General features: G+C 49.2%; 1 protein-coding gene across 1 annotated transcript in view; it reads right to left on the bottom strand.

Annotated features, from left to right (window-relative positions):
- Window positions 1-14,983, bottom strand: part of LOC146797309 (NUAK family SNF1-like kinase 1) — a 115,126-nt gene that overhangs the window by 28,731 nt on the left and 71,412 nt on the right. The window contains exon 4 of the mRNA XM_085624297.1: window positions 7,906-7,971. Coding sequence (XP_085480423.1) covers window positions 7,906-7,971 — 66 coding nt within the window. The remainder of the gene's footprint in view (window positions 1-7,905; window positions 7,972-14,983) is intronic.

Raw genomic sequence — 14,983 nt, 5'->3', positions numbered from 1 at the left:
TGAGAGGGGCCTTATGTACAAGGCAGTGTTAAGCCACGTCAAGTGACTTAACACTGCCTTGTACATAAGGCAAGGCCCTATCGCCATGGGAACGTCACAAAACGTGACGTTACCATGGCGATAGGGGCTTGTACATATGCCCCTCAGTGTTTCCAAGTCCTAAGAACCAGATGGTATACCTAACGGACTTTGTTAACAGCTGTATAATTCCACTCAGAACTGCTGTAAGGTGGAAGATGGGATAAAAGCGGATTAAATGACTACAAAGAGACCAAACATTATAAATTTAACAATGAAGACGACCATCAGATAAACATACTACACACCAACTAAACGACATATTTACATGGACATCGGGTAGAGTAAGGTGACAATCATTCTTTACTTTCTAGCTGCTGAGAATGACTTGTGAGAGAAGGTTGCTGCTAGGAATCACTCGTGAGGGCTTGTTGCTGGTGGAATTGACTTGTGAGGGATGTTTGCTACTGGGAATAACTCATGAGGGCTGTTTGCTGCTGGAAATGGCTTGTGAGGACTGTATGCTGCTGAGAAATGCTTGTGAGGGCTGTTTGCTGCCGGTGATTAACTTGTGAGGGCTGCTTGCTGCTAAGAATGACTTGTGAGGACTGTTTGCTGCTGGGAATACCGTGTGATGGCTTTTTGTTGTTGAGAATGACTTGTGAGGGCTGTTTGTTGCTGGGAGTGACTTTTGAGGGCTGTTTGCTAATGGAAATTGCTTGTGAGGGCTGTTGCTGCTGGGAGTACCTTGTGAGGGTTGTTTGCTGCTGGAAAGGGCTTGTGAGGACTGTATGCTGCTGAGAAATGCTTGTGAGGGCTGTTTGCTGCCGGTGATTAACTTGTGAGGGCTGCTTGCTGCTAGGAATGACTTGTGAGGACTGTTTGCTGCTGGGAATACAGTGTGATGGCTTTTTGTTGTTGAGAATGACTTGTGAGGGCTGTTTGTTGCTAGGAGTGACTTTTGAGGGCTGTTTGCTACTGGAAATTGCTTGTGAGGGCTGTTTGATGCTGGGAGTAACTTGTGAGGGCTGTTTACTGTTAGGAATGACTTGTGAGGGCTGTTTGCTGCTGTGAATGACTTTTAAGTGCTGCTTGCTGCTGGGAATGACTTGTGGGGATTGTTTGCATCTGGGAATTGTTTGTGAGCGCTATTTGCTGCTGGGAATTGCTTGTGAGGAATGTTTGCTGCTGGTAATGACTTGTGAAGGCTGTTTTAAGGTCCAGGAGTGAGTTGCACTCTCTGATGCCAAGTGGAAGTGCAGGGAAACTAGGAAGGAAAACGAGTGGAGCTAAGATACGAGTGTAGTGGTGGTGGGGTAGTTGACGTTGCCAAGGAGGCACCTTACCTGTCCAGCTTCAGAGCCTTCACTCATGTGTGTTTGGGCCAGGTGCGGAAAGGCAACCAGTTTAATTGTTGAATCTTTTCTAAACCCTGGTGGACGTGCTACAAGGAGGTCAACCAGGGCGCCATTTAAGGCCGATCTTATCTCTGGGCAGTTACCTGTTCTGTACTTTGACCACGCGGGTCTCAAGGATTGCTGAACACTTGGTGGTCCTTCAAGCTTCCTGGATACCTTCAGATTCAGGCCCAGCTCTACTCGTTCTCTCTGCTCTCTCACACATACCCCAGTGCCTTGAGACCCTCATGGGGGAGTAGCATGCTTCACAAATCCCTGATTGATTGAAACGTCTTCAGTTTCCACTTCAGAAGTAGGCTCCAGGGTTATGAGAGCTCTGGAGTTTAAGTGCCAGAACCTGGGGCATGAGCGTCAGTCTTTTGGGCACTCCATGGAGAGGCGACGCTGCCCAGTGGGACCCTCAGGGAATCCTCTCCTACGCCCACCACCCAAAAGCCAATGCACCTTCAGCTGCGTACTCTAGCTGAGGTGCAGTCATCTTTGGACCCCCCCCACCGCTAAATGACATTTTGTCAATCGGTTGCCCCCTTTCACAAAGCAACAAGGTCTCTTGATACTCCATTTATTGTTATCTGTTCCCTTTGTGGTGACGGTATATGGCAGCTGCTCACCAGTGTTTAATTTTAGCCGATGGTCGGCCCTGTCACTTAATTGACAACACTGGCACTAGTGTCAGTCCACCACATGATGGCGCTGTCTGTTTCATTTTGAAAGGAGCACTACAACCATCTTTAATAAGTCAATTTGCATTGACAATGAATAATACCAGCCTCTCGCACCATTATTATAGCTTTGTGGGGCCTGAAGTAGTCTGAATTGTCACACTTGTAGGAGTGCAATGGATAGCTGCTGTGTTGGTACAGTCACTGGCAGCGCTGGCAGGGGCAATGGGCAGTGCAGGCTGCAGTGGCCTTCAGAGAAGGGCCCTGGGACTTGGGCCCAGATGTAGGACCCATTGTTGCATGCGCAAATGGGTTAGCGACCCGTTTGCGCATGCAAAAACTAATAGGGCCATGTACAAACCCTGTTTAGAGAGTTGCAATTTATTTGCAACTCATGAAATAGGACTTGCGACTCACAATTAGGAAGGGGCGTTCCAAGGGCGTCCCTCCCTAAGTGCGACTCGCTACCCTACGTAAGAATGTTTTGCGACTGCAATTGCGGTCGCAAAACACTCGCAATTTACTGCCCTCTTCAAGAGGGTGGTAATGCACTCGCAAATGGGAAGGGGTCCTCAGGGGACCACTTCCCCTTTGCAAATGCAGGAGAAAATATTTTTTAGGGGGAAGCAGTGGTCCCAGGGACCACTATATGCCCTTAAAAATGTAGGGGGATATTCTCAAGAAGGTGTGATAATCATCACAAAATTAGCTTACCGCAACTTTGCATATCGCAGTCTATCGTGGGAAAACAATGCCGTGTTAAAGTAGTATTCTCAACCCAGCGGCACCATGCGATAGTCCCACGATAACGGGTCAAATGACTGCGTTAGAATCAACGCCACGCCGAAAAAATACGAAACACGAACAGGGAAAAACCTGCGATGCCCTAAATCGCGATACAAAAATCAGCGAAAACCAGCCACAGGCCTGCAATTCCCACGCGTCATGCGGGAAAATGCACTATAAAAGTAAAAAAAAAACATACAAACAAAAGCCGAACAACAGTGAAGCACAATGGAGGTAGCTGGAGCAAGTACAGAGGACAGCAATGCAGACTGGAGGTGGGTGTCCAGCGCCACAGGAGGAGCTGGACGAGATGGAGGAAATGGTGTCCACTGTCATCAGTGGGGAGACGGTGGCAGAAGTTGGGGGCCCGGACACTGCTCAACATGACCGGACACAACAGCAACAGGGTGAGTAACGACCAGGGACTGGGGAGACGGGGGGAGATGGGTACAATGGCACAAATGCACAATTAAGCATAGCACATCTGTGGACAAACCATGCCCCAGGCCCCCAACTTCCACCAAGACACCAATGCACACAAGTATGCAACATCTCACCACTGCATAAGCACAGAAGCCAGAGGCACAACGCATGTAAGGAATAAGGGGAAGCTAAATCAGAGCTGCAGGGGCGACTCCCCCAAAATGCGGCACACACACATTAAATGCAGAGCACATCAACATTGACAACAATGTGGTATAAACCGCAACACATCCACAACAGAACAGTGGACACAACTGGTGTCGCATGTGCATAGAAATTGGCCAATCACATTTGGCATTGCAGGGAAATGTGAGTTGACAATGAACAAGTACAAACACACATCCGTGATGTAGTCGGAATGTCCACTGTCCCACATCAAATAGACAGCTCCCCCCAAACAGTCACAATCTACACTGTCATGCAGTCAGAATGTAAACATGTACAATGCGTCCACATACATGGGAACACAATGTTAAACTGCATCTCCCCTTCACATTGCAGGGGGAAATCCAACACCTCCTGCAGAGCAGTCCGAACCTCTCTTCTTTGATGACGAAGAGGACCACCACACCTTTGACTCCGACGCTCTCCAACAGCTCGTGGAGAGCCTCCGCAGCCCACTTCCAGGAGCAGGCCAGCCCAGCTGCTACGAGGAGAACCCACCCCCTGCACAGAACACACAGCAGGCAGCACACACCACCACGGCTGCCTCCCAGGACCACCCAGACGAACACATGGCCTTCCAACGCCGTGTGTTGGGGTGCCAGGAGAAGCTGGCTGAACAGGTGCAGGTTGGGTTTGACCGCATGGCAGCCAAACTAGACGCCATAAGTGGGTGTCTAAGTCCCATCAGGGACCACTCACAGTCACCCAAAGTCCGCTCCAAGCTCTCCAACGAACCATGGCTGACATCGCTAGATTTCTGACTCTGCGACAAGAACGACTGTCTAGTCAGAGTGCCTCCAGCGATCTCGCCCAGAAGTTGGGACACATGTGAAGGCTCATGGAGAACATGGAGCGGACGCAGGCGGAAAGAGCGGCTGCCACGGCTGCACACCAGCGAGAGGTCGTTGGGTCCCTCAATGCCCTAAAGACCCTCCTCATGGCATTGCTGTCACAAGGCCTGGCGCTGATGCATGCTGCTGCTACCACCCCATCCACTTCTCCGGCCCCTGATGTGTCAGCGCCACACAGTGCAGCAGACATTCCACCTCTGGCCCCTGATGTGTCACTGCCACACAGTGCTGGAGACAGAACACCACCACCCACATGTGAGGCACATGCAACAGCATAGGACGAAGATGCGGATGAATCTGCCTTCGTGGTCAGAAGGAGGCAGTAGCATTCATCTCTGCCATGTGACCTGTTTCTGCTTGGTTCTGCCCTCTGCATCATCACCTTCCACATTCCCCCGATGCACTCTGCGACACTCACCTTGGACCTAGACATGGACTGCCATATTCTGTTTGGTCACCAATGACACAGCTATCAGACTGCAGACTGAACTCCTCCTCTTCTGATGTACTTGTCATTCCCTGAAGGACTCTGGCCGGCCCTCCACGGGTTAACAATGTAAAGTGGGGTTGCATGGCCCTGTTCTGCTCCGGCTGCAACACTCCACTGAATGTGCAATAAACATTCATGTTAACACAGATGTGTCATGTCTATGATCTTTCAAGTGTGGAAGTATGGATAAATGTAGGGTCAGTAATTTCCCCTTACGTCCATGTTGCTCATGTTGTGGGACTTGGGTCACAAGGTGACACATTTCCGATTGCGGTCCGGGTGGCGCCGACACCACAACAGGGACACATCAATTAGTTACTTCCTTGTCCAGCCCAGGACCGAACCATGCCCAGAGAACCGGGGTCATTGTTCACACCCTTACACTGGACTGGCATATGCCAGGACAGCCCACTCCGCTTACGCTCACAGAGGGGGACGACAATGTTACATGTCCCAGGTCTTCCCTGTAGGGATCTGCTGCTCACAGGTCTAGTTCTCAGCATGCCACAGCCACTCCCTCACGGCTGGTGTACACTCACACCACACCCATCAAGCACAGGCGTCACAAGACATGTGACCCTCCCAATAAAAAGAGCCTGGCACACGTGCTGGACGCCATTTGCACTCTAACTGGGTGTCTCTGTGTGGTTATCATGTATGCATGAGGGCCTAGGGCCCTGCCACCTCACATTGCCCAGTGCCGGGGGTGACATGATATGTACACACCACGGGACTCAGTCATAAGGCGTCCATGGCTAGCGGAGCACAGACTTGGTGGCACCGGATACACTGCAGCAGGCACAGGCACACCGCCACGGGACGGTGTCTTTCGGTGCACTGTCGTAGGGGCACCTGAAGTGCTGAGTGGGTGTGCAGGGTACGATGATGCGCCGTCCTGGCGGTCCGGACTGGCAAGAATCAGTGTGAGCCCTGCTGGACCGCAGTGTAGGCCTGAGCCAGCGGGCAGTGCGGGCCTCCCGCCACGTGGCGTTGCCTCGCCGTTCACAGAGTTAGTGGCACCTCAACAGCTGAGCGGGTGTGCAGCCACCCACTCCCAATGCCAGCTCTGCCAATGACAGAACCAACACACCTACTAACCAGCACCTGCCACATGTGTGACAATTGTGACTATTCCAGGCCCTTTAAGGTATAAAAATGGCTTGGATGGCAGACTTTAGTCATTTTTAATGTATACTAAATTAATAAACAATTTCTGTTCTGCTCATCTCTAAATTATGCAAACAGCACCACCATGTGACAGCTGTCATATGTGCCGGTGTTGCCAATAAAGTGCCAGTGACGAGTACTGGAAACCACCGGCTGAAATTAAGCACAGAGTTGGTCAACTGTGTTGGTCGGAGAAGGCATCCAGCGCCAGACCAGACAGTAATGCAGGTCACTCGCTCACAAGCAAGCCCACTGTCCATCAGCTACTCGTACCTTCTTGGCAGACGTACCACATGCTTGTTGTATATCCCTTGCTGCAAGCATTCCTGTGATTCTATCCTTTATCCTTTATATAGGCACTTCATTAATTGTCACTGTGCATCACCTTCCCAAGTCTAACCTTTCGCCATTTCATGGTCGGAGTGCACTCAACCACGTGCATGTTGCGTCTGCTTCACACATTGACTGCCACACGGCTGGCACAATGTTTTACGGCTCTGTATTAGACGTTCCCTAATCTCCTTCCCTTTTCCTCATTTTCCATTTTCCACAGGCTATTTTCATTGATTCAGGCTTGCACCTTAACTGTCCTGATGATGATCCTATTATTGTTTTTAAAGGATCGAAACGTCGTCGACTAATGTAAACAGTTTGCACGTTAATCGCACATGATAAAAAAAGTGCAGTTACTGTTTCTCTAAGCTTGTTAGAAATTGTGTTCAATATTCAACAAGCTACCCCGTCTTGCCTGATATGTTTTTGTTCTAAATGTATTTGTCATGTGTTCATGTAGGATGTAGGATTGTGTTCCACGTAATTGCTATGTTTGTATTTTTGTTCTTTGACATTTTTGATTTATTAAATTGATTTTCTGGCTGGACACTCGCATGATAGTACTGATTTAAGTCTATAATTATCCTATCTACTCAACTGTTGCGCTTAAGGACCACTGTTCTAATACTAAACAATAATGCAGGTTATGCCAGACAAGTTCTCAATAAATAAATCATCGTCCACCATTGGTCATGGAATTAAAATACATTTAATTTTTATTGTGGATGGATGGAGCATAACTATCAATCAACGCACAGTAAAAATTAAATTTATTTTTAATCTATAACCAATGGTGGACCATACTTTACTTATTCAGAACTTGTTTGGCAAAACCAACATTACTGGATTAAATCAGGCACACACCCCATACTTCTATGAAGCACATAGTAAGGTTGCATCACCTCTAGGCACTTTACTGGTTTCAGTAGAGAAATTGACGAGGCAGGTAATTCTATCATCCTTGTCCAGTCCTGGTTCACTAAGCTTGAATGAGATAGTTGGTGCTTGAAATGTTTTCAGCAGGGTTCTCAGTGAAAGGAGGTTTGGGAAGATCATATTTTGAGAGAGAGTGACTTCCACTGAATACTGCAGACCAGACTATTGAGGACTGAATGCTGTCTGACAAGAATATTATGTCCCTAATTTTGTTGATAAAGGTATTGCTCCATTGGAATTAATAATAGAAAATCTCTGCCCAATAAAATGATTATTTGTAAACAATATTTTGGTCAGAATGGGTAAGTTCAGTATTTTTATCAATGATACTCTGATATATACCGTGTTTGTTGGTATACATTGGAAGTATGTATAAGCAATAAACTGAATAAGTGTTCACGGAAGTTTCCCAGATCCTATACCATCTCAGAAGCAATGTATTAATACAGTAAAAATAAATGCATGTAAAATGTTTTCACATCATATTTTTTCACAATGCATGAAATTAGTAGAGCTCAGCCCAGCGCAGCACACCTCCTCCAAGCCCTTCCAAGCACTGCCTGATTCGTCCACATTGACTTCAAGAGGACACTCACCTTCACCTGCAGGTTTCCATCCAACAGAATGTTTTCCAGCTTCAGGTCTCTGTGCACCACTCCCTTCTGTGAACAGGAAAAGTATTGTTATAGTTTTGTGAATCCCCTTGCTAAAATTTTTTTTTTTTTTTAAATTACATTTTACTTTTGTGGAGCTGGTGGACGATAATGAGAAAAAGTAAGCCTGGGCAGAGTTCGTAGAGTTCCGCTGCACGGAGTTCTGCGAGCGGCGGAGTGCTTTCGGGTAATGCTGATCGCAATGATTTCGAGTTCCGGGTGTTTGTAACGCGCAGTAAAACCATTGCGACCGGCACCATGTGCAGTGCAAGAGGGTGCATCTTTCTTTCTGCTGCTCAAGTAGATTTTCTACTCGAGCTGCAGCTTTCTCAAAGTGAACGGAAGGTTTCTCAATGCGAGAGGTTGTGACCTGCCGCGTCCACTCGCATTGAGAAATCTGACCGCCTGCGTTGAAAAATCTCGCCAGGAAGTTGATTTTCCTTGCTCGCGCTCACCAACTAGACATTGGCATGCGCGAGCGAGGAAAAATCCTGCTGGGTGGTGGACTTTCTTTGCTCGCACTCACCAACTTGACGTTCACGAGCACGATCGAGGAAAAAAACTCTGCTCCACGCAGTGGAGTTTTTGAGAACTCCGCGTACCCTGCGAAACACAGAGTGCGGAAAACTCTGCAAACTCCGTGAACGTAGAGGAGTTCACCACCCAGGGTTAAGAAAATGGGGATCTCTTGTGTTCTGTGGTACTGTATCCTGTACAGTGTGTGATCCAAATGCTGGTTCCGCCACAGTGGGCATCCAAAGAAACAATTTTCGTTGCTCCATTAGATGCCCACTGTAGCATAGTTTAGGGTGCTGCATTGTATGAATCAAACATGTACTGTCTGCAGAGGCCTGATGCTCTCTCCCCGAAGAGCCCACAGGCAGCGGGAAGTGGAAATGATGGTAAACAGCAGAAATGTGTAATATGTGAACAAGCGGGGCGTCAGCCTTACTTTTACTTTGCATCGCTCAGACTTGTCTCCACCGGACAGTCTCAGTGCCCTACTGCCCACCCCCAGAGGACAGTTGAGATACTGAGGCAGGTGGAAATAAAGTCCTAATGGGGCACACAGACCACCATCCTATGCAATCAAACAACACCATCTCACAGTGTACCCAAAACTCATCCGTGGAGCCCAGAGACGGCGTTATTTCTGCAGGAAACCCCCAGGCTGCTCCATATTCTGCAACGAGCCACAATTCTAGAAACGGGTAATTGAAGAATTAAATTTGACCTTAGACAAGAATACGTAATTTAAGGTGCTGTATGTGACTCACAGTGTATTTGGGATAAAGTGTGCCTTGCTGCTTTTTTCTACCCAATCTGCAGTCAAGGGGTGGGTGATGCCACTTACTTTATTGGAGAAATCTTCACACTGACAAATAGTTTCTGGCTCACCATTATTGTCAAACCACATGTGATGTCAATCAATCAATCAATCAATCAATCAGAGTACTTGTATAGCGCGCTACTCACCCGTGAGGGTCTCAAGGCGCTGAGGGGAGGGGGAGACGCTACTGCTCGAAGAGCCAGGTCTTGAGGAGTCTTCTGAAGGCGAGCAGGTCTTGGGTCTGTCGTAGGTGGGTAGGGAGGGTGTTCCAGGTCTTGACGGCGAGGTAGGAGAAGGATCTGCTGCCGGAGGTTGTTCATTGGATGCGGGGGACATCGGCGAGGGCGAGGCTGGCGGAGCGGAGCTGGCGGGTCGGGACGTAGAAGTTGAGTCTGCTGTTCAGGTAGGCTGGTCCGGCGTTGTGGAGTGCTTTGTGTGCGTGGGTGAGGAGCTTGAAAGTGATCCTCTTGTCGACGGGGAGCCAGTGTAGGTTTCTCAGGTGGGGGGTGATGTGGCTGCGGCGGGGGACGTTGGCGATCAGTCGGGCAGAGGCGTTTTGGATGCGTTGTAGTCGTCGTAGGTGTTTGGCTGGGATTCCTGCGTAGAGTGCGTTGCCGTAGTCCAGTCTGCTGCTTACGAGGGCCTGTGTCACCATTCTTCTTGTTTCGGTCGGGATCAACTTGTAGATCCTGTGGAGCATGCAGAGGGTATTGTAGCAGGAGGAGGAGACGGCGTTGACCTGTTTAGACATGGAGAGGGAGGAGTCGAGGATGAATCCTAGGTTGCGTGCATGGTCGGTGGGTGTCGGTGCTGCTCCCAATGTCACTTCCTGCACTGCTGTCATAGATCAATTGGTGTACAACGTCATTTCCTCAATTTCTATTAAATGAAATCTTAATGTTGATGAAGTGCATAAGGTTGGTTAAGGAAAAAAACATTGGCTTGTGAGAGGTAATGTACACTACTTCGATGAACGCAGTGAGGGTAATGGACATGTGATGTCACTTCCTCACCCCTTATACACTTGCTTATATATCAAGGGCGAGTGAGTGTGACGTACACTCCCTGCAGTCATTTAGTGAAATTAGAGACATCAAATTAACACACTGTGATGTAGTATCAAGTCTGCGGGTATGTGATAACATGCATTTGGTGAAATCTCAGACTCTGACACGTTTAATAAGATTTTGATGCAATGACGGGTCAGTGTGTGCATGGGGTCACATAAAGCACTACGGATGTGTTGAGACCTCAGTACAAATCAATCAATCAGGGTTTGTAAAGCGCGCTACTCATCCGTGAGGGTCTCACGGTGCTGAGAGGGTGGGGGGGGAGAAGATCCGTTCAACGGAAGAGCCAGGTCTTGAGAGTCTTCCTGAAGGTGTTCAGGGAGGGGGTGCGCCTGATGTCTGCCTGGAGTTCATTCCAGGTTTTGGCTGCGATGTGGGAGAATGATCTTCCGCCTACTCTGGCTCTGTGGGTGCGCGGGTTTCGGCCAGTGTGAGTTTGGAGGATCGGAGGTTCCTTTTAAGTACGTGGAAGTTGATTCTGTCGTTGAGGTATTCGGGTCCGGTGTTGTGTAGGCATTTGTAGGCGTGGGTGTTGATTTTGAAGGTGACTCTTTTCTCCACGGGGAGCCAGTGGAGCCTACGTAGGTGTTGGCTGATGTGTTTGTGCCGGGGATGTCGAGGACGAGCCTAGAGGCGGTGTTCTGTATCATCTGGAGTTTGCGGAGTAGGGACTTGTTGATACTGGCGTAGAGTGTGTTTCCATAGTCCAGTCTGCTGGTGATGAGTGCGTGGGTGACTGTCTTTCTTGACTCAGGGGAGATGCACTTGAAAGTCTTGCGGAGTATTCGGAGGGTGTTGAAGCAGCTGAAGGTGACGCCATTGTCCTGTCGGTTCATGGTGAGGGATGAGTTGAGTACGATGCCGAGGTTTTTGGCGTGGTCCGAGGGGGTCGGTGGACTTCTGAGGGTGGACGGCCACCAGGTGTTGTCCCCTGCTGAAGGGGTGGTTCCGAGGACGAGGACTTCTTTCTTCTTGGCGTTGAGCTTGAGGCAGCTGTTCCTCATCCAGGATGCGACGTCCTGCATTCCTTTCTGGAAGTTGAGTTTGGTGGTGGTGGGGTCTTTGGTGAGGAAGAGGATGACCTGGGTGTCATCGGCGTAATGTTGAGGCCGTGTTGTCGGACAATGGCAGCGAGGGGGGCCATGTAGACGTTGAAGAGGGTTGGGCTCAGTGACGACCCCTGTGGGACTCCGCATGTGATGATCATGGGGTCGGAAAGGAAGGGTGACAGTCTGATTCTTTGGCTTCTTCCGGTGAGGAATGGTCGGATCCAGTCCAGGGCTGTTCCTTGTATGCCGGCGTCATGTAGTCTGGCGATGAGTGTACGGTGGGAGACGGTGTCGAAGGCTGCTGATAGGCCGAGTAGGATGAGAGCTGCGGAGTGTCCTTGGTCCAGGAGGGTGTGGATTTCGTCCGTGGCAGCAAGTAGTGCGGTCTCAGTGCTGTCGTTGCTCCGGAATCCGGATTGGGACGGGTCGAGGATGGCGTTGTCTTCGATGAATCGTGTCAGTCCCCTGTTGACTGTTCTTTCTGCAACTTTGGCTGAGAAGGGTAGGCGCGAGATGGGCCGTTAGTTCTTGAGGTCGGTGGGGTCAGCTGTGGGCTTCTTGAGCAGAGGCCTGACTTCTGCACGTTTCCAGTCACCTGGGAAGGCGCCTGTTTAGAAGGGGGTGTTCATGATGTGTTGTAGTTTGGGTGCGATGGCGGTGGTGGATGTGAGGGGGGCAGGGGTCCATGGGGGCTCCAGAGTGGATGCTTTTCATGGCCGAGGTGGTGTCTTCGGCTGTGATAGAAGTCCACGTGGAGATGGTGGGCTGGTTGGTGTGTCTGGGGGACGGGCCGGCTGTGGCGTCTGATGGGTGGTTGACGAAGTTGACATTTCTTTTGATAGGTTTCAGTCAGTGCATTAGTTGTGAGGGGGGGCGGTGTTTGTGTGGTGTTATCTTAGAAAGGGTTCTTGGGCTGGTCCGAGCCTCACATAAACCATTTCCCACAATATTGAGGTTCTGCGCCCACTTACGCTGAGGGGCAGCTGAGGAGGGCCCAGAAGAAGACCTTCTTTGTGTATGTATGGATGTGGTACCTGTATCCCAGGAACCTTCCTCGCAGCGCTGTACAGGGTCAAGTCACCAAGTGGTGGGAACGCTGGCAGGGTTGTGGGAGCAGAAATGTACCCTCAACTCCACTGTGAGTTCAGACTTCAGATGGAGCAGGATTGGGGGGGAGGCTGATGGACTCAGGGACCTTGTTCTGGATCCTGGCTGCATAAGAGTTTGTGTGATTGACTTACATCTCCTGTGCAGCGCCACAGAGTTCACCAAGGCTGCTATCGCTACTCACCTCTGCCAAGCGCAAACTGCTCCGAGTGGTTGTGAGCTGTCAGAGATCTGGAGAGGTCCATTGTTTGCAGCTATTTGTGGTTGTTCATGTGATAGACATTCATCAGGGCGTCAGGGCAGGGCCGGCTCCAGGGCGGTGTGATCGGTGCCACCACACTGGGTGCTGACTTTGGGAGTGTGCTGTGTTTTCAAGTAAAATATGGTTTTAAAAGCACTTGCTGCATCGTTCCTCGACTCCAGCAATTTACAGGCAATAATAAAAATGTCAAGATAACTCTGGTGATTGATGGAGCTGCGGCAGAGAAATCTGAGTTTTGCCTAGTGGAAGCTTTGACTGGTCATAAAATAGCTCAGGAGGTTGAAATGCCTGTTGCAAAGTAGTGTACCATGCATATCACAAAGTGAACACAATGTAAATAGATCAGTGTGTTACTGCTTCTGTCAGAGAACCCTTCTTGTTACTTGCAGTTTATAATTTTAAATCCTAATCGAGAACAGCAAGCTATTAACTATCATCCAAGAGCTTTATGCAAACTGCAAGGTATACATTAGAGCGTTATTTCCCCCCTCCCCCCGGTCTTTCATTATCATAATGTTGCAAAAAGGGTTCTCTTGGGTAGAAATCAATTCTTATTAGTAAAGCCAACCCCCAACCATGGTGTTACGTTCTAAATGCTGAGTTTGTGCTTCTCCAGACCAAGCACTCTTAAACTATACTGTCTACCAGTATGGATTCTAATAAGGGGCAAACCCAATAAGCCCTTGTGGGCTTGGGCGAGTGAATTGAACCAGTATGGATGGCAGGCAACGCCTACACCTTGTAGTCCTCAGCCTGATGTAACATTTCCTATACACCGATTTACACACGTGTAACTCATTGTCTTCATGTAATATGTATGTGATGTAAAGTGCTCTGACACCTTACACTGGTATGAGCGGTGGTATAAATGAAAAGAAATGCATGAGAGAGAGAGTGGTTATGGAGACTTGAGGGGCACTGGTGGAGGGGGTGGTGAGGGAATCCGTGGAGAAGGAGGTCATTGGGAGGGGCACCAACAAACATTGTTGCACCGGGCACCACCAGGGCTAAAGCCGGCCCTGCGTCAGGGAGGATGTCCCCTGCATGATGTCTCCATGGAGACCGTGTCAACAATCAACATAGGCATACTGTATCTTGTATTTCTACACTGGCACCCTGGGGATGCGTGCGGCGGATGCAGAGCAAGGAGGAACTAAGAACAAGTCTATTTCAAGGAGGGGACAGTTCACTTTCAAGGGCACGTTGCACAATGTCAGATATATTTTGAGGCTTGGTGCTCGATGAAAAAACCCTGCACTTTGAAATATGGGTCCTGAGCAGCTTGATTCATTTTTAATGTAGCATTTAATGTTTAGTGGGGTTTAGGGGGCAGTCCCATACGACAGTGGAAGGGGTGAAGCATGAAGGGTAGTGGTCATCACGTGACCCCGGGTGTATACCCGCAGAACTGACATTGCAAAGTCCAGGCGAGGCCCAGGATGGTGCAACGATGGCTTCCAGGCCAACGAGACTCCATCTTTCCCACTTTACCGCCCTTTTTCCCCTCCGGCACGTGCACTTCACGAGGGCGACTCAGCAGTTGAAGCGTCTTCCTAGGTTACGGCCGCCTGAACAAGAGGATGACCAATGATATCCTTTGTGTAGGGAAGTCCGCACGAAGAATGGAGAACATTTAGAACGTATAATATCGATAACTGCCTCATCGTCATCAATTATTTTGCTATGCATATTAATTGACACCATCATTTGAACAAGAAATGCTGTACGCAGCAACAAGGTCGCTGGCGCGGGTCAGTTTCAGTTTGAGGTGGGCAACAGAGAGGAAATACCCATGGTGAACGACCAGTGGCAGGAACAAGACGCGGCATGTGTTTATCAATCCCTCTTATTTCCTCTAGTGAGTTCGCAGTAAGAATTAGGACATGATGTCAAGATGTGTCGAATGTTCTTGCAGTTCTCCTAGAAGGAGATGTCGTTTGAGACCCTCCTTGACTGAGGGAAGCGATGCGACGGAGCTTCAGGTTGGCGAGAAGAGAGTTCCAGAGCACAGATTCCAATAGGTCCATGGACCGGTATCTGTATGCTGTATATTGAGGTTCGGGTGTGGTTTACAGGTTTGGACTGGCAGAGGGTAGGGTTGGAGTGTGGTAGGGCTGTACTGACTGAAGTTTTCAAACAAAGGTTGTGAGAACAACAATTAATGACCTTGAACATCAGAATTAACAGCTTATTCATTTCTCTA

Source organism: Triturus cristatus, chromosome 9 (genome assembly GCF_964204655.1).
Source record: "Triturus cristatus chromosome 9, aTriCri1.1, whole genome shotgun sequence".
NCBI lineage: Eukaryota > Metazoa > Chordata > Amphibia > Caudata > Salamandridae > Triturus > Triturus cristatus.
Note: the sequence above shows the minus strand (reverse complement) of the source record. Positions and strands in the feature narration are given on the sequence as shown.